This window comes from Microcaecilia unicolor, chromosome 6, assembly GCF_901765095.1.
Source record: "Microcaecilia unicolor chromosome 6, aMicUni1.1, whole genome shotgun sequence".
Lineage (NCBI taxonomy): Eukaryota > Metazoa > Chordata > Amphibia > Gymnophiona > Siphonopidae > Microcaecilia > Microcaecilia unicolor.
The window spans coordinates 24,169,025-24,187,395 of record NC_044036.1 but is presented as its reverse complement, the minus strand read 5'-3'; the positions used below and the strand labels follow the sequence as shown (position 1 = coordinate 24,187,395).

Below are 18,371 nucleotides of genomic sequence, written 5' to 3'. Positions count from 1 at the left end.
AAATTCCGATCTCTGCCGCCTCACAAACCGGAAGTTGCAGCTTCATTAGAACGTTGAGGTAGCGAATTATGTGCGGAAGGGGCGTGGCTGCGGGCGGGTCTATCAGTGAGAGTGAGTGGTGACAGCCTAAGTGCAGGGCTGCAGTGTTTCCCTGCCACAGAGTGAGCTTCAGAATGTTTGAGGTGAGAATTATTTATATAGATGTTACTATAGTTTTCATTACCTGCACATCTCTGGGCTCTGTTTTCAGTAACACGGCTAAGTTTGCCAATTCTAAGGAACTTTACCAATGTGCTCAGTCGATCTGTGACCATGCAAATGGCATTACTCCCCCAGTCAAGATTGGGGAAACAGAGTACAAGGAAGGAGAATGGAGCTAATAAAGCAGTGAAATTGTGGGACAATAATAATGTAAGGAGAAGCTTTTCAAGATCATAGAATTCAAATGTTGCCACCCCCCTTCCATCCCACTGTACTTGTGTAAACCATTAATGTGCAGGCTCTGATTTTGCCACCTTTTTTTTAGGCGTGTGTCACTCCAGTGGGTGGTGCCTGTTGTGAGGAGCAGTTGCATTTGTTCCTTTTCTTTCTCTGTGGTGGGGACATTTCTATTAGCAGTGCTGCTCTTGTACTTTTCTCCATTAGCACAATGTCCAGTTTTCCTGCACAGAGCTTTTTATCTGTGGGAGTAGGAATGTCGGGTGATTACAACTTCCTCCTCCTCCCCAGGTTGCGATCTCAGACTTTTCTAGCACTGTAAGGTTATGATGTTTGCATAGCTTACAGTGGACTAGTACTACCTTTATTATACACAATTTTTCTGAGATCAACACATCTCACCTAGTGATGGAACAGGTAACTGTTTTCAGTTCTTGGCTACACAATCCGCATTTGACTGTGAGCCATCTTCTCTGTAGTCTACCAAAACCCTCATCCACACCCTTGTCACCTCTCGTTTAGACTACTGCAATCTGCTTCTTGCTGGCCTCCCACTTAGTCACCTCTCCCCTCTCCAATCGGTTCAAAACTCTGCTGCCCGTCTCGTCTTCCGCCAGGGTCGCTTTACTCATACTACCCCTCTCCTCAAGTCGCTTCACTGGCTCCCTATCCGTTTTCGCATCCTGTTCAAACTTCTTCTACTAACCTATAAATGTACTCACTCTGCTGCTCCCCAGTATCTCTCCTCACTCGTCCTTCCCTATACCCCTTCCCGTGCACTCCGCTCCATGGATAAATCCTTCTTATCTGTTCCCTTCTCCACTACTGCCAACTCCAGACTTTGCGCCTTCTGTCTCGCTGCACCCTACGCCTGGAATAAACTTCCTGAGCCCCTATGTCTTGCCCCTTCCTTGGCCACCTTTAAATCTAGACTGAAAGCCCACCTCTTTAACATTGCTTTTGACTCGTAACCACTTGTAACCACCTGCCTCCACCTACCCTCCTCCTTCCTGTACACAATAATTGATTTGATTTGCTTACTTTATTTCTTGTCTATTAGATTGTAAGCTCTTTGAGCAGGGACTGTCTTTCTTCTATGTTTGTGCAGCGCTGAGTATGCCTTGTAGCGCTATAGAAATGCTAAATAGTAGTAGTAGTAGTAGTAGTAGCATTATCGGTCACCCATGTATAGGTTTTATGTTCATCTCTCTTTAATCATTTCTTTATGAAATTTTGAGCCACTAGTGGTTTCTAAAGTAACTGTATATATTTCCCACTGTGTTTGTGCTTTACCCAGTTGCTTTCCTTGTTTTGTAGTCTCTGGTGGGCTGAGTGTTGGGCAGTATTGTGCATCATCCTCATTTGGTCTTGCTGGTGGCACTGGATTGGCATTGCAGACCTTGGTATGAGGCCTGCTGGTAGGTGACCCTCTTCTTTTGCTCACAGATTGGGGGATTCTTTGGCAGGGGCCAATAGATGTGGAGGATCTGGATCCCTTCTGACTTACAGTGTGGCTGTTGAAAGGTGGCATTTAGAGAGGCGTGGGTTTTTCTTTGCATTGATTTCTACTTTGCTGAAGTCCAGGAAGACCTCCATGTCCCTGGCATATGTCAGGGTCTGGCAGGTTTTTGAATCCCGGTTGCAGGGAATGGTCCTTATCCCCCTGGAGGATTCAGGTTTCCAATATCTTGGGGTTCCAGCAGCAGGGCCTGGAGCAGAGGTTTGCATTGAGCTCCCTGAGGGTCCAAGTGGCTACACTTTCCAGCTTTTGGGAAAGGTGAGAGGCACCTCTCTAACTCTGCACAGGGAGGTGGCTGGATTCTTGAAGGGGTGGCACACATGCACCCTCTGCTTTGTCCTTCCTTTCCCTTCATGGGACCTCAGTTTGGTTCTTCAGGTGTTGTTAGGGGCTCCATTTGAGCCCTTGTGCTTAGCTTCCATCAAGGACCTCACGCTCGATGGTGTTTCTGGTGGCAATCACCTCTGCTCTGAAGGTTTCGGAACTTCAGGCCCTATCATACCAGGACCTGTATCTGTCCTTTGTGGAGGATTCGGTGTCCTTGCTTATGGTCCCATCCTTTCTGCTGAAGGTGATGTCTCTATTCCATGTGAATCAGGAGGTACGTTTGCCCACCGTTGTGGCGGGGGAGGGTTCGTCCACTGCGGACCGGAAGCTTCTCAAACTGGATGTCTGGAGGATGCTTCTCTGGTACCTGAAGAAGATGAATGAGTTTTGTCTCTCTGATCACCTCTTTATGCTCTTCCATGGTCTTTAGAAGGGCCAGGTGACCTCTAAGGCTTCTATTGCAAGGTGAATTAAGGTGGCCATTGAATCCGCCTACATCGGTGTGGGTCATCCTGTTCCTCGAGGACTGAATGCCCACTCGACCAGGGATCAGGCGGCATCTTGGGTGGAGACCTGGGCTGTTTCACCTGTTTAGGGCGGTGACATGGTCCTTGCTGCATAAGTTTGCTAAGTACTACAGGTTGAATGTTCTGGCCAGGGTCTCTTCAGACTTTGGCAAAGCAATCATTCAGGGAACCTTTTCTTCCCCGCCCATCCTGCTGGTTCATCCTGCTGGTACATCCTGCTGGTTCAAAGCAGTGTATGCTCACGCGAAGAAAGGAGAAGTTATCTCTTACCTGATAATTTTCTTTTCTTGAGACAGGATCACTGTTCTGAAATCCCGCCCTTGGAAGACCGTGGCCTGGGGTTCTGGGTATGCTTTGTATTTTCTTATTAGAAGTAAATGTAAATGAAAAAGATTGGATTATGATTGGCAGCCATACGGGGGTTCCTGTGAGATGGCTATTCCCTGGTAAATGCAGGGTAGCGAGTGCCACTCTGTGATGTTTTACTGGCTTGCTTATCATTACAGGTGCATAGCTAACATTCCCCCCTGTTTACTAAGCTGCGTGCTAAAGCTGACGGGCTGTGTCGACATTGCCACGCAGCCACTAGCGCAGCTTAGTAAACTGGGGAGATAGTAAGTAGTGCATTTCAAATGCAGGAATTTAAATTTAATGTTTTATTATGAAAAAAAACCAATCACATCAGGCCTATAAGGAGAAGTATAGTAAGTATAGCGGAATTAGAAAAGGTTCAAAGAAGAACGACCAAAATGATAAAGGGGATGGAACTCCTCCCATATGAGGAAAAGCTGAAGAGATTAGGGCTCTTCAGCTTGGAAAAGAGACGGATGAGGGGCGATAAGATTGAGGTCTACAAACTCCTGAGAGGTGTAGAACGAGTAGCAGTAAATCGTTTTTTTAAAACTCATTCTTAAAGTACAAAGACTAGGGGACACTCGAGGAAGTTACATGGAAATACTTTTAAAACAAATAGGAGGAGATATTTTTTTCACTCAACAAATAGTTAAGCTCTGGAACTCTTTTCCAGAGCTTAACTTAAGTGCATAAGTATGTAAGTATTGCTATACTGGGACAGACTGAAGGTCCATCAAGCCCAGCATCCTGTTTCCATCAGTAGCCAATCCAGGTCACAAGTACCTGGCAAGATCCCAAAAAAGTACAATACATTTTAAGCTGCTTATCCTAGAAATAAGCAGTGGATTTTCCCCACTATTTGTTGAGTGAAAAAAATATTTCCTCCTATTTGTTTTAAAAGTTTTTCCATGTACCTTCATTGATTGTCCCCTAGTCTTTGTACTTTTTACATACATAAGTAGAATTCAGTGTTAATTCAGTTCAAGTGACATTGATTATGGAGAAAAGGCTGGCTTTTTACCATCTTCATTTTTTTTTAATGATAGTGATCTTGGCACTGGAAATTTTCCAGCATTGGTTATCGATGAAGAATGAGATCACCATTAACATTTTGCCCCTTTTGTAAACCAAAGTGCAGGACAGCACAGTAGAGTGATTTTCTTTTCCTTTATAGGCTTTTGGGGATTGTATTAAAAGACGAGTAAAAATGTCATCAGATGTGAAATATTTATGACACACAAGTATGTTTTTTATTTGACTTGATATGCCATCTTTTATGGCTTTGCAATCAAAGCGATTTATAAAATAAAATTAAGAAAAGAGCAGCAAATTCTTATATAGGATAGAGAAATCACAGAGGAAAAGGGGTAAAAAGGTGTATACCAGAGAGATCAAAGCAATTAGCAAGCACTGTGTTTTCCAGACTTTCAGCCTTTGCGCTCTCTTTGTGACCTCCAAAACCACAGGTGAAAAACAGAGGTTTTAAGCAAAGTTTTAAATTTAGGGAGCAAACATTAAGAATGTAAGGAGAGGGAGAGTGTTCCAGTATGACAGGACAGACTGAGAAAAGTCTAATTGACGTGCAGTTCAAGCCTAGCTCACTTCCGATGGGACAACAAGCCGGGAGTCATGAATACTATGCAGAGAGTGAGCAGGGATGTGTTCAACAATGTAAGGTCAGGTAGCGAACAGAAGAGAAAAATAGAACTTTAAAAGCTAGCATCAGTATTTTGAATTGCATTCTGAAACTTATCGGAAGCCAGTGGTGTTGGAATAAGAGATATAACATGGCCAAATCTTTTAGCATTGCAGAGTGTTCATATGGTGGTACTTTGCAGAGTCTGTAGCCATTTGAACTGGGATTGAATTATACCAGTGTAAACTGTATTACAGTAGTCTAATCTAGAAATTTTGAGAGCTTAGTCTTCTGAGAAGACGAGTCGATATCAAAATTGATAGAGCAAAATTGGTATAGTGGCAGAAAGCAGGTCCTCCCCAAGGTGATTTGTTAATCAAAGGAAAGTTGATAATAGTGTGATTCCTAGATATTTGAAGTGATCCACAAGAGTTAGAACTATAGAGTACAAATGGAAGAGATAGTTGAGAAGTGCGACTTGTTAACCAGCAAGCTATAGATTAAATAATAAGGCGATTGGAGGGTAACCAGAAAAAGACTGTAGACAAAAATCTATTCAACTGAGAGAAATCTGGATTTAGCAGGTACGTCCCTGTCCCTGGATTTACCTGTGAAATGTCGTGTATTAGGAAAATATCATCCTTGCACTAGTGTGCAGTGACTTCATGGTCTTGAATAAGAAAAGCAAGTGGACTCAAAACAAATACTAAAAATAAGGGGAGCGAGAATTGAGTGTTGTGGGACCCCAGAGGAAAAGCAAAGAAAAGGAGAGGAAGTACCTGAAAATGAAACAGAAAAAACATTTCTGAAGAAAATAAATTATTGAAGGACTGTATCAGCCATTCTAATGTCTGGTAGTCTAGGTAAGAGTAGTTTGAGATCTACAAGATGTAAAGATGCTTGATAAGTCTGAGGAAACAGCCAGAACAATTATGCCACCATCAAAAGCAACATTCAGCTAATTTAAGAGAAAAACAAATATAGTTTTGGTACTGTGACGTAAATGAAAACCAAACTGAGAGTGGATGAAAGATGACATTTTCAACCAGTTTCAAAATAAAGGAGAGAATAGAGATGGGGTAGTAGTTAGATGGATCCGAAGGATCCAGTTAAGGTTTCTTTAAAATCTGATGTACTTCAGGTTCCCCCCCCCATAGATCAGGAGCCACACTACTTGACAAGTTATTACTAGTTAATGACAGAGTTGGTAGAAGGAGACCATATTGCATTAAAGCTATTGAGAGGCGATGGAATAGAGTGTAAAGGTGGTAGTCCTTATAAAGAGTGATTTTTGCAGGGTAGACTGTGAGATTTAATTAAAGCTAGTGCAAGTATGGGTAGGAGAGGAATGGATGTCTGAGTCAGGGAATATGGTGGGGAACAGGGTGGGAAGTGCGTTCCTCAAAGATGAAATCTTATCTGAGAAATGGTAGGCTTAAGCCATGGCTGAAGGTGCAGTGAGTGTAGAGTCATGATGAGCAGTTGATGTTAGTTTGCTTAGGAGTGAGAAAAGCTTTTTTTTTTGTTTTATTTATTGCCGTATTGATTCTTGAAGTATAAAATTGTTTTTATACCAACAGAATTTGAGCATGATGTTCCTGTTTAGTGATGACGGGAATTTAGATCTCCTCCAAAATTTCTTGGCCTAGTGAACCTGTTTAAGGAGTTGAAGGACAGGATTATATCAAGGTTTAGATGAACTAAGGTGAACCTTCACTGAATGTAGTGGAGCAATCTTGTCCATTGCTGAATGAAGAATAGAATCCCTAGAGGAAGCCTGAGCATGAAGATCATGAGAGACGAAACCAGAAGGAAAGAACAAAAAGGGACGAAAGCCAATGGATTGATATAGGACAGGTTTCAGTAATTTAAAGCTGCCAACTGGATCCAGATTTGCAGGACAGGGTTGATCCTGTCCTGGGTTACCCCAATGCATGCTGGGACTTGTAGTCTTGCTTTTCTTTGAGCGTGCAATGAGGACATCAGAACTACAAGTCCCTGCATGCAATGGGGTATACCCAAGACTGGATTAACCCTGTCCTGTGAATCTGGAATCTGGATCCAGTCAGCAGCCTTCAGTGGGAGCATACAAGGGAAAAGAAGGAACAGTAGTGAAAAATTGGTCTGACCAAGACAATAGGGGAAGTAGAAAATCAAAGAATACTAGGAAAATCTGGGTTGAAAAAAACCCAGGTCCAAATTACGACCAGCTGAGTGAGTAGGAGAGCAACCTATTGAGTGAGACCCAGTCAGTGAGAAAAATTAAGATAATGCTGATCACACCAGAGCTGAGGTTCATCAACATGGAATTAGTAACCTACAGTAAGATTAATAGATTAGGAAAGGGGATCACAGCTTCTGAGAGATTGAGTTAGAGACTCCCAATGAGCAGTTTCAAATGTCAGAGGGACTTGAAGAAGGAGCAGGAGGAGAGGAAGTCTAGGAGAAAGTTTCATCATTATTTTTTGAATAAAGGAGAACTTCTGTGAGAGTCTGAGTAGAGGGAGATTGAAGTCAAATAGTATTGCTACTCCATCACCTCTGTGGAAACCCCTAGAGGTTTAAAAAAAAAAGAGACTGAATAATTTGGAAGAAGACGTTGAGAGCAGGTGGCTTCCTTCCCCCCTCTCAGAAGTTTCTGTAAAGGCAGAAAAGAAATTAGGCGGGAATGAGAAATAATATTGGTGATTTTGTGACAAATTGATCTGTAATTCAGCAAGGCAGGCAATGGAGAGAGTGGAAGACTAAAAACCTCAAAAGGAGCATGCGATCTGTGATGACATGGAATCAGATATCTTACAATGGGGTGAGAGTGAAAACAATGAGAAAGAGGCTTGAGGTCCCAAAATGACAGGATAGCCTGGGCTTGGGGAGACATAAATGAGGAAAATAAACAGAGACTTAATGCACTAAACAGAAGAGGAAATGGAAATTACTTCAGATGAGATGGAGGTCTGTGGAGAGACAACAAAAGTGTTGCCCCCAAGGAGCTTGTCCAAGGAGCACATCCTGCTCCTTGGGTGCGCTTCTTTGGCACAGACGCTGCAATAGAATAAGTTTTATATAGTTTGAAGGACTGTCTTTCTTCTATGTTTGTGCAGCGCTGCGTACGCCTTGTAGCGCTAGAGAAATGCTAAATAGTAGTAGTAGAATAGGTTGATGGGCAGAGTCATAGAAAGTAACCTGAACAGTGATAGTTGGGACCAGCGGAACACAGAATCTCCAGGGTGGGTTAATGGGTGGAGTAAGGGAAAAGCAGCCCGAACAATGACAGAACTAGCAGAACACAGTGTCTATGAGATAAAAAGCAGAGTACATTAGATTCAGTACAGAGGCTTTATGCAGACAGAGACGGGACAGAGCCATACTGCATTAATCACCTTAATAGGGGACAGATGCAAGTTGACAACCAATGAACTGAGTGATTGACTGATTTCATTTGCATGTGGTATATACTTTGGAGTGCTTTATGAAAGCAAATATTTTTTAACAAGATAATAATTTTTTTTCTTGCAGGTAAAACGAAATGTGTATGACCTTACAAGTATCCCTGTTCGCCACCAGTTATGGGAAGGCTGGCCACCTGCTGCTAGCGATGACTCTGTGAGTAAATAATTTAATTCATGGTTACTCATGTCTTTCCTTCTTTTCTTAAAGAGGGAGACAAAGTGGTGGTGGTTGACAATATACTGACCAGCCCAACCTTTCACACTACCCATAGCTGATGGTCCTGATCCTGATAGACATGTTGACTACTTTGCTGAGCCTAAGCATACCCACCTTCCTGGCATGCCCAGATATAACCTGTTCCCAAGGATATCCAAATCTAGATTTTCCATGTTATAGGCTGACCCCTGGGTCTGATCTGTATGTAGGATATTTTGCCTTTTTAAATATCAGATTGTATTCCAGTTAGGTGTTGTCCCTTATACTAAATATCTAATCAAGTACTGTGATACATGAAGTAGGTATGTTAATGTGAGTCAACAGGCAATCATATATCCATTTAACCTGGCAGACTCAGTGACATGTTTTGATGCAAGAAACGGAGAAGGATAAAGGCTTATAAAGACCATATGGCCTATCCAGTTGGCCCATCCATGCCGTCTACTATTCCTTCCTCTCCCTTAGAAATCCTATGTATGAGAGCAAGCAGTTCCCTAGTAAGCACGGTCAAGAAAAGAATATAACACTGAACCACAAATTATCAACTGGACAATTGTTAATTTGAGTTTTTAGCCTGCCTTTCCAAACGATGTTCAAATCTGTTATGGCTTTATTGGATTTCAGGTATAATACGCTTATCTAAACCACAAATAACCAGTAGATATTTAAACTAATAACAAGTGTGCAAAACATGTATTGGCTATTAGTGCTTTATTTAAACTACAAGAAAATATTTCCATTCTTCAGATTGACTCTTGATATTTATTCTATGATCGTAGAATTCTGCTCTCAGATGTACTGTTGAACAGCATCAGTGCTTTGTTTTGTTCCTCAACTTGGCAGGATTGTATATTCTGTCTCTGCTCTTTTCTTTTTTGTTCCCTCATTATTTGATTTGATATTTTCAGATAATTGTTTATTCACCTTCCCCTCCTGATTTCTTAGCTGTTTGTGCTTCTGGGAATATTTTGGTATTGTATACCACCATGATGTGTTTTTTGTCAAATTTTGGTCTGTCGAATAGCTGAAAATAAATATTATTACAATGTATATCTGCAAAGCCTGAGTAATGACATGCAAATATTACCTAGTAGATGATTACTCCAGCTATTTTTGCAAATTTACATCCAAATTCTGTACATTAAGATGTCAACAGATAAAACGGTGGCCAATCTCATGCCTAGTCTACCCATCGAAAATGAAGTCACAAATCCGTGAAATAACTGGACAGTTTTTGTCAGACTATTGACAATAGCAAATGCGTTCTTTCCCAACTCACACCATTTATCAGCATTTTTGATCTTGAAATATATTGAGAATGTGATTTCCTGCTAGCGTGTTAAATAAAATGTAAATGTTTGAGGCACTTACACATGCATACAACCCAGAAGTATCCTTTAGACAAATAGGAGTTTAGTGTTCTGTTGAAGGCTTAAACCATACAATAATAAAAATATACAGAGCTTTAGTCTCTGTTTAATGAAGGCAGGGTTAGCATTCTGTAAATACTGAAACAGTGTCTATAAAGATGTAACTGTCAGTTTATCAACTCTCTTAAGACACATACTGTACTTCTGTTTAGACAGTGAATAATATGTACATGAAGTGTTGGGCAAAGGATTTAGTCCAATGAAGACAGAAAGTAGGACCTATTCAAACCAGTGCAAATCTCAAGTCCCTTGAGTAGATGTTAGTCTTTCAAATTAATATGTAGTGGAAAGCAGAATTGTTAGTGATCAGAGTTATCCATTTTTATTTTTCTTGCTACATACGCATTTTCAAGACGTTTTATGAGTTTCTGTTGGTACTCTTCTGGTAATTTGGAAAGTTAGGTCAGAATGTGTCTAATGGAAAATAAAGAGAGTATGAAGCATTTTGACCTGTAAGTTCATAATGCCCAAAGTAAGTCTCTAAAATAATGTTGCCTGGCCATACCTTAAATTTTCTGCCAAAAATTAATTTATCATGTACTGTTTTTAGCATACTATCAAAGCCACTCACAAGGAATCCATGCATTCAGTATGGTGAATGCCTAGTAAGTGGTGACAGGTGGAAGAGGCTGTGTGGTGTGAATTGACAGCCATGTACCATCAAAACTTGGTCCTATTTATAAGGATAGTGATTGCTTTGTTGCAATTCATGCAGTAGACTGCATCCTTGCTTCTATTGTTTAAATGTTTACACCGGAGACAAGGAAGAATCTAGCATGTTGGGCACTCCAAAATATACAAAAAGTAATCCTCTTTTAAGCTGGGTGCATGAATAAACAAGCTATTCATATGCCTGAGAACAGGATAGGTAGGCTCAATGTTAAAGAAGGAAAGAGCTTGCATTTGCTTTGGTTTTGTAGTGAAGACGAAGCAGCCTAAAAGACATGTTTTCCCATAAGTAGATGTCATTTGTAATCAAAGAAAGAACGAGGGGAGAAGGAGAAAGGAATACGCAGGATCTACAAGCCATTTGTTTTGGAGCATGAGACTTTTTTGTTTTCCAGGGAATATTTTAGAAGAACAGTTTATCTTTCTACAGTAACTCTAATCTTCCTACTTGTAACATGATGCTACAAAGCAGTCTGGCCACAAACAGGCCTGAGGACTTGGGGGGGGGGGGGGGGGGGGGGGGGGACAATGACACGGAGGTATCATGACTACAATGTAGACAGGGGCCCAACAGGCCTGACTAGTTTTTTAAATGTGAAAATGTGCAGTGCAGGTACAGCCAGGCCCATGCCTTTTCTTGCCTGGTGTGCAATGACAGGCTCTTTTACGTGAATCCTCGACGCTCTGCATACGCACGTGCACCACTGCACTGGCGACTGCAGCAGGCTTGGCGCATTCCCAGGAAGATGTGCTCTGCTGTTTTAATTTCCAAGGTAGGATTATGCCAGCTCCGGACCCCCTATATAGGTGCCTGTCGCGGCTATCAGCACCCCTACATCCTAATTGTAATATATAGACTTCTGCAAATTACGCTTGGAATATTTCTGCTGCTAAACCTTATACTGAAAACCCCTCAGTGGTAAACATCCCAGGTGCAGTGATGAATGAGGATTTGATCCAGCTTCCTGTGTCATTTTAGTTATCACAAGTATATAAACTTGTCTAGATTTGTTTTCACAACTGACTCTGCATGTAAGACTCTCTTCCGTGCTTGTACATTTAATGAATCAGGGAACAGTGAGACAGAGAACACAAATAGTTTACTGCCTGAATCTACTGCAGCTGAGATGTCAGCTGTGTAAACAATTCAAATTATATTACTTACAGAAATGTAATGAATTTCATTCTCAAAATATGGACCCCAGTATCCACAGCCATCTGATACAGCTTTACATCTAGCTAAGTTAATTTCAATTTCTTCTATTCAAAGGCAGTCGGAAAACCACAACACAGCTATTATTAAATGTTACATAGTACCCGTATGGAGGTAAATTTTGGCAAATTCTTCATGCTTCTTGACTTTCTAGCTGAATTGGAACTGGCGTCAGACAGTGGCCATTGAAAGTCTTCAACCCTTTGAATATTGTTCACATTTTGTTGTGTCAGTGCATCAGAGTTGCGTGCATTTAAATGAGGCGTTTTAAAAAAAAAATGTGTTTATTCTTCATTCATATATTATAACTACCAACTAGTATGCAACTGTTCTTTTTGTGCACTGGCTTTTCTAATGCACATTGAGAAAACTAGCTTTTACATTTTCATCCCCTCACCTCTCCCACCTAATCCCTCCCCAAATACCTCAGATTTTCTAACCTTGCCCCTCTCTATATCTTCCTTCCCTTAACATTCACCCTTTTTTAAAATTAGAATTTCAAGAATACAGTCCAAGCAAATAACTTGTGTAGAATAATAGATACCATATGAAAAAATAGAAACAATTAGGTAATTGCATTATTGCCAGAAGAGAAAAACAAATATATATAAGAGCAGCTGACTGAAGTGCATAAGCCTGTACAGACAAGAGAACAAATGAATAATAAGAAAATAAGGGGGAAAAAATCCCGAAACAAGAAGAAAACAAGAACCTAGAATAAGATTTCAACAATATTCCTCCACGAGAGTAACACAGGATCCTATGGTTGGGTCACTGCAGATCGAGATGGCGCACTCTGACCAGTTGCTTCAATTTTATTACTCAAAAACGTAGTTGATTAAAAGGGATCATAGAAATAGTCCCGCCCCCCCCCCCCCCCCCCCTGATATTCAGCCGATGGCGGGCAGTTCTTTGATTACTTACTGCCGGCATTCAACCTGGGTATTTAATACCAGGCCGTTTCCGGCAACCAACATTGAATATTCAGTTCTTACAGTGCCGGCTAGCAAATGACCGGTTAAGTCAATATTTAGACTTAACCGGCCATGCTTAACAGGCAGAGATAGGACTGCTGTTTATGCGGTCTATTTGCCTATTAAGCCTGCCCAGTTAAGTTCTGAATATCGGGACTTAATGGTCATACCCCCGGAAACACCTCCAGCATCGCCAGCTTTATTTTCAGTTCTGAGTATTTTCAGCTGAAAGTGACTGGTTATCCGCTGAGATGTGAGTTAATTGGTCAGCGGCCATTCTAGCCGATTAACTCACTCAGAATATCAGCCGGAATATGTCTGTGATTTGATACTTGACTAGAAATTTCAAAAGAAAGAAGCCACCCAAGGCTATACCCTAGGGCACATAAGTATGAACTTCCTTTGACGTTTCTGGCCTTAGCTACATCAGGAAACATTTGAAACTTTAATTTACAAAACTAAAGCTTAAGTAACTAGACCTTATTATGATCCAGTATTAAAGTCAGTAGAAGAGTAGAAGGTATTGCAGCTCCTTTAGAAGACTCCAAGAAGGGTGCTAGATCCAGACTATCCTGTGAGATGAGTGATAAGACATCTACCCCCTCTCCTCCAGGTCTTTTATTTTTTTTTTGGAAGGTGGTAAATCGGAAAGCCTGTAAATTGGAGGCAGTGATTGAATGGAGTTTTATCCCAGCATTCACCATTAAAATATTCCTATCTGCCTCATCCTTCCCATCCTAAATCCCTACCAAAGCTAAGAGCCAGCATCCAAACGTATCCGTGTCCTAGATTATCCTATATACTTCTCCAATAATCTCTAACATGTCAGGTATTTATCCACCCTCTTCTGCCTGAAGGCAGACAGTTTTTCCATGACTCCAATCTGGTACTCTGATATCTTCCATTGCTGCAAACTGGGTACTTGTTTTTGCTTCCATTGAGCTGCAGTTCGCAACACACTGCCACTATTCCCAGTTCAACTTTGTTACCTCTGCTTCTCCTATCTTGGCTACCATTCCCAAAAGAATATGTGGGGGTGTAACTTCAAGGTTACGTAGCATGTATCAGTGATTCCCAAACCTGGTCCTGGAGGCACCCCAGCCACTCAGGTTTTCAGGATATCTGCAATGAATATCCATGAGAAAGATTTGCATGCAGTGGAAGCAGTGGAAGGAAATCGCTTTCTTGAATATTAGTAAGTTTTGGATGTCACTAAATTCTATTATTCTGTCTCACTGTATTTCTAGTTTTGGCACAGTATAAATCATCACAAGAACAAAATATAAGAAAACCAATGGATTGCATTAGGAGCTTATAGCCCATTTAGTTATGTTTAAACAAATGAGAGATCTGCATGAAAGAAAATATTTATTTGTATTATTTTGACTTATAAAAACTACTTGTCCCTGAAACATGCTCAAAACAGAATAATCCAGATGAAGTGAAGGTATGATTCCGTGTACCCCAATGAAAAGAGAGTTTAATTTTACTTCCAATCTTTATAACACCAGGCTTCCCAAGGCAGATTACAACAACAGTTAAGATAAACCAATCAATAAACAGGATATCCTCATTGAAATTTGGCTATGTATTACTGTATTATATAGAACAGTGTAGAAAAACGAGCACAAAATACAGCCTTTATTAGTGCTGTTTCCACCAGCTACAATAATTTTGGAGCTGTTTTAGTGATATTCAGTTTTGATTTCATGATATTTATATCGATAATAAAAGAGGGATCAAGAGTACAACCAAAACAGAAACAAAAAAAGCACACAAGGGCCTTCAAGACTGGGACAACGAAAGGAAATGTATTCAAAGGATGACCCAACACGGGCCGTGTTTCAGTGGAAATCCTCCTGCATCAGAGGTGAAGAACATCCAAACTTACTCGTTGTGTCTTGAAGAATGATAGAAAATACCAGATTGCCGATTTCCTAGTAGGCGACTTGCACAATTGCAGAGAGAAAAGACGCTTATCAAGTATCTAGATAGCATCTTTTCTCTCTGCAATTGTGCAGTTGCCTACTAGGAAACCGGCAATATTATCTGGTACTTTCTATCATTCTGCAAGACACCACAAGCAACTTTGGACATTCTTGACCCCTGATGCAGGCGGATTGCTGCCGAAACACGGCCTGTGTCATGTCATCCTTTGAATACATTTCCTTTCATTGTCCCAAGGCCCTTGTATGATATTTATATCTACATATGGGAAGCTTTCAAATAAATTAAAAAGCTGTCAAATAAAAAAACAACCCTCTTTTGTTCTCACCTTCTAAGGCTCTGCCTATCCAACTGGAACAGCTGTTGACTTTTTACAGATGGACCAAGTATAGGCAGTTTGTTATTCTAATAATCTTTATTATGTTTTCAATAGCGTTTGCTATTGTTTTGGGTGAACCAGTGTGGTGGCAAGCTCCTCCTACTGACTTTAACCTATATAATGGGCTAGATAGCCTTGTACTGTCTCCTGTTCTCAATCTAACCTCCTTGGTGGATGCTATCTCTGGCATTTAGGTGTGAGCACTTCCACCAGCTCTATGGCTGGGACAAACGCTTGCACATAACATCCTACGCATGTATATACCCAACTATGCTAGTATTGTATAAAGGATAGTAGTCATCTAAATATAGATGCACTGTTACTGAATTGCCCTCTTAGGGACTCTCACCAAATACAGAATAAGTAACTATAGACTAGTAAAAGAAAGATGCAGTCAAAAATTAAGTGGAAATCCCAAGAAACCAGGCTTTGCCTGCAGTGCAGCTCTGGAGAAATAGAAACTACGACTGTACCGAACATTTTCATTTGATTCCGCCCCAAATAGTGCCCTGAGTACATTATTTGTATTCAGCCGATTAGTGATATTAAATTTGAATACAAATAATCCAAGGCTAAATCCCTACTGAAATAAACACTTGATCTCTGATTTTACCTTGATTCTTTTATTATTTGTTATGTTAAAAGCTCAATGCCCCATTATTCGTATTCAGTATTCATAATAAGCCAGATAGTAAGATATACAATTTGGTCCAGCTCTAATAGTAACAAAAATGCATTTCTGTTTGTGCAAAATCAAATATATCAGAGAGACACATTTCCCCATACTACAGAGAAAATCAATAATTTCTAACAAAAGAAGGAGCAGGAAAAAATTATGTATAATCCTAGGAGAAATGCAGTTATAGGAGCCAAATTTGTTGGGCGAGAAATGTAACCTGATCCAGGGACAGTACAGACTGGCACCAGAATCTGAGAATTCTTCTGGTTATTATCTTCTCTATACTCTGTGGTTTTATTGTTACTATTTTGTAAATTATCACTTTTTAAAATGTTTTTGTATTTTTTCTCCACCTTAACTGCTAAATGTATTACTTTGGCTGATTGATTAGTTCAGGGATCGTTCCTTTAAGCCAGTCCTGTTAACTGGGCTTTCATTTTTATTCTAAATAATAAGGGACCAATTTGTATTTTTTAGGTGTTTTTTTTCTGTGACTGGAGTAGAAGGTGGCAGTGTTTTTATAAATATATCCTTTCCCCTGACTTGTTTATTCAGTGAGGCTATCTGTCTCGCTTATCAGGTTTTTAGATTAGAACCTAATCAAATTTGGAGAATAAGATTTGCTACAATACACCATTGTGCTGAGTCATCTTCCTGATCAACAGGATTGCAGCCCTCTCAAGTGGGAGGTGCCATTTAACAAGCTTGAGATTGGAGCAATGTTTACAGAGCTGTAGAGCTTTCTAGAGAGTTCTACCACTTATTTTGTTGGGCAGACTGGATGGACCGTTCAGGTCTTTATCTGCTGTCATTTACTATGTTACCAAGCGTGGACATGCATTTCCACTCTGTCATATGGTGCTACTCTAGGTTTACTTTTTTCTGTGGAGCCAGGAGGTTGCTTTTGTTTTGCATCTACAAGTTTGGGGAGTAGCCTAGTGGGCAGAGCACTGGGCCGACCACAGGGGAGAGCCTGTTCAAAATCCTGCTGCTTGCTTTTTTTTTTATTATTATTAGTTTTAGTTATGCAACTTTAAATTATTTTACAAGTATAACAAACTTGTTACAGGAATAGTAGACATAATGAAACATATATTTCAAATATAATCTTGATATTGTGGAAACTATTATTAATTCATCATGTCTACCTTAGACCCACAGTAAGTGGGGAGGAATCCAAAAAGATTCATGGAATCACAAAACATAATTATAAGGAAAGGCATAGCCCTAACATCCACCAACTCTGTACTTTAAACTGGATTCATTACTTGACTATCTTTTTTAGATTTATAATCTCTTAATTGGGTTGGCATAAAAAACACATACTTATACCTAAATACTTTACAACACAATTAACAAGGATACCTGAGCAAGAATGTTGCCCCCAAAGACCTAGTTTCAGCTCTCATTTCCAGAAAACTGTTTCTTCTCTCTCTCCTGAGTTGATTTGGTCACATCTGGAACAATCCAAAGTTTCTGAGTAGTTTTAAAGTATAATTTCAATACAGCTTCAAAGTCTTGTTCAAATACAAAGGATATTAGGAGAGTAGCTCTGTCACCTCAGATAATGAGTCCTCTAAAATCATTGAAATGTCCTTTAGCTGCTCGTCCTTCTCCAAATTCAAAGGAACCCCATCTTGTATTCTTCTTAGTAGGTAAAAAATATATTTTATTTACTCGGCGGAATATTTTGAGAGGGAAATTTTAAATTTTCTACAAGAAATTGTTTTACACATTTCATACGGTGAGATTCCTATTGGTTTGGGGAAATTAAGATTTGCATATTCAATCGTCTGTTATGATTCTCAATTTGGTTCAATCCTTTGTCGCATTTAATATTGTCTTTTATCACATTACAGTGAAACTTTGATTCAGGAAAAGACTACGTATCCTCGGAGGACAGCGCCATAATATATGGCTCCCAAATGGACCAGAATTTTTTCTTTCGTTTCGGGGTCTGCCCTGCATTTCTTGCTTCCATAAGTAATAGATTATGAAATGCATTCTTCCAAGCCCAAAAGCTGGGAGCTCAGGAGTGAGTAAATTTAATGGAATCACTGATGAAACAGAGATTTGGGTAGTTTCTGGAATCCAGTGGATTTACAGGATCCGAGATGGCATGGTTTTTACTAAGGTGTAGGTCACGTCAGACACATATGATTTGAGTTGGACCATATTGATCAAGCTAGATTGATTTCAGCTGAGCTTTTGGTGAGTGGCCTAGTGGTAGGGTGGTGGACTTTGGTCCTGGGGAACTGAGGAACTGAGTTTGATTCCCGGCACAGGCAGCTCCTTGTGACTCTGGGCAAGTCACTTAACCCTCCATTGCCCCATGTAAGCCGCTTGAGCCTGCCATGAGTGGGAAAGCGCAGGTACAAATGTAACAAAAATAAAATAGATACTATTGGAGATTCTACATGGAATGTTGCTACTATTGGAGATTCTACATGGAATGTTGCTATTCCACTAGCAACATTCCATGTAGAAGCCTGCGCGGCCACATTGGTGATCTGCAAGGGCCGACTTCTACATGGAATGTTGCTAGTGGAATAGCTCAAATAGTAGCAACAGTGGAGGAGTGGCCTAGTGGTTAGGGTGGTGGACTTTGGTCCT

General features: G+C 40.4%; 1 protein-coding gene across 3 annotated transcripts in view; it reads left to right on the top strand.

Annotated features, from left to right (window-relative positions):
* FAF1 (Fas associated factor 1) overlaps positions 1 to 18,371 on the top strand; it is a 716,909-nt gene that overhangs the window by 371,609 nt on the left and 326,929 nt on the right. For all 3 annotated transcript variants that reach the window (XM_030208188.1, XM_030208187.1, XM_030208189.1), the window contains one exon: positions 8,318 to 8,404. In XM_030208188.1, the coding sequence (XP_030064048.1) occupies positions 8,318 to 8,404 (87 nt within the window). The remainder of the gene's footprint in view (positions 1 to 8,317; positions 8,405 to 18,371) is intronic.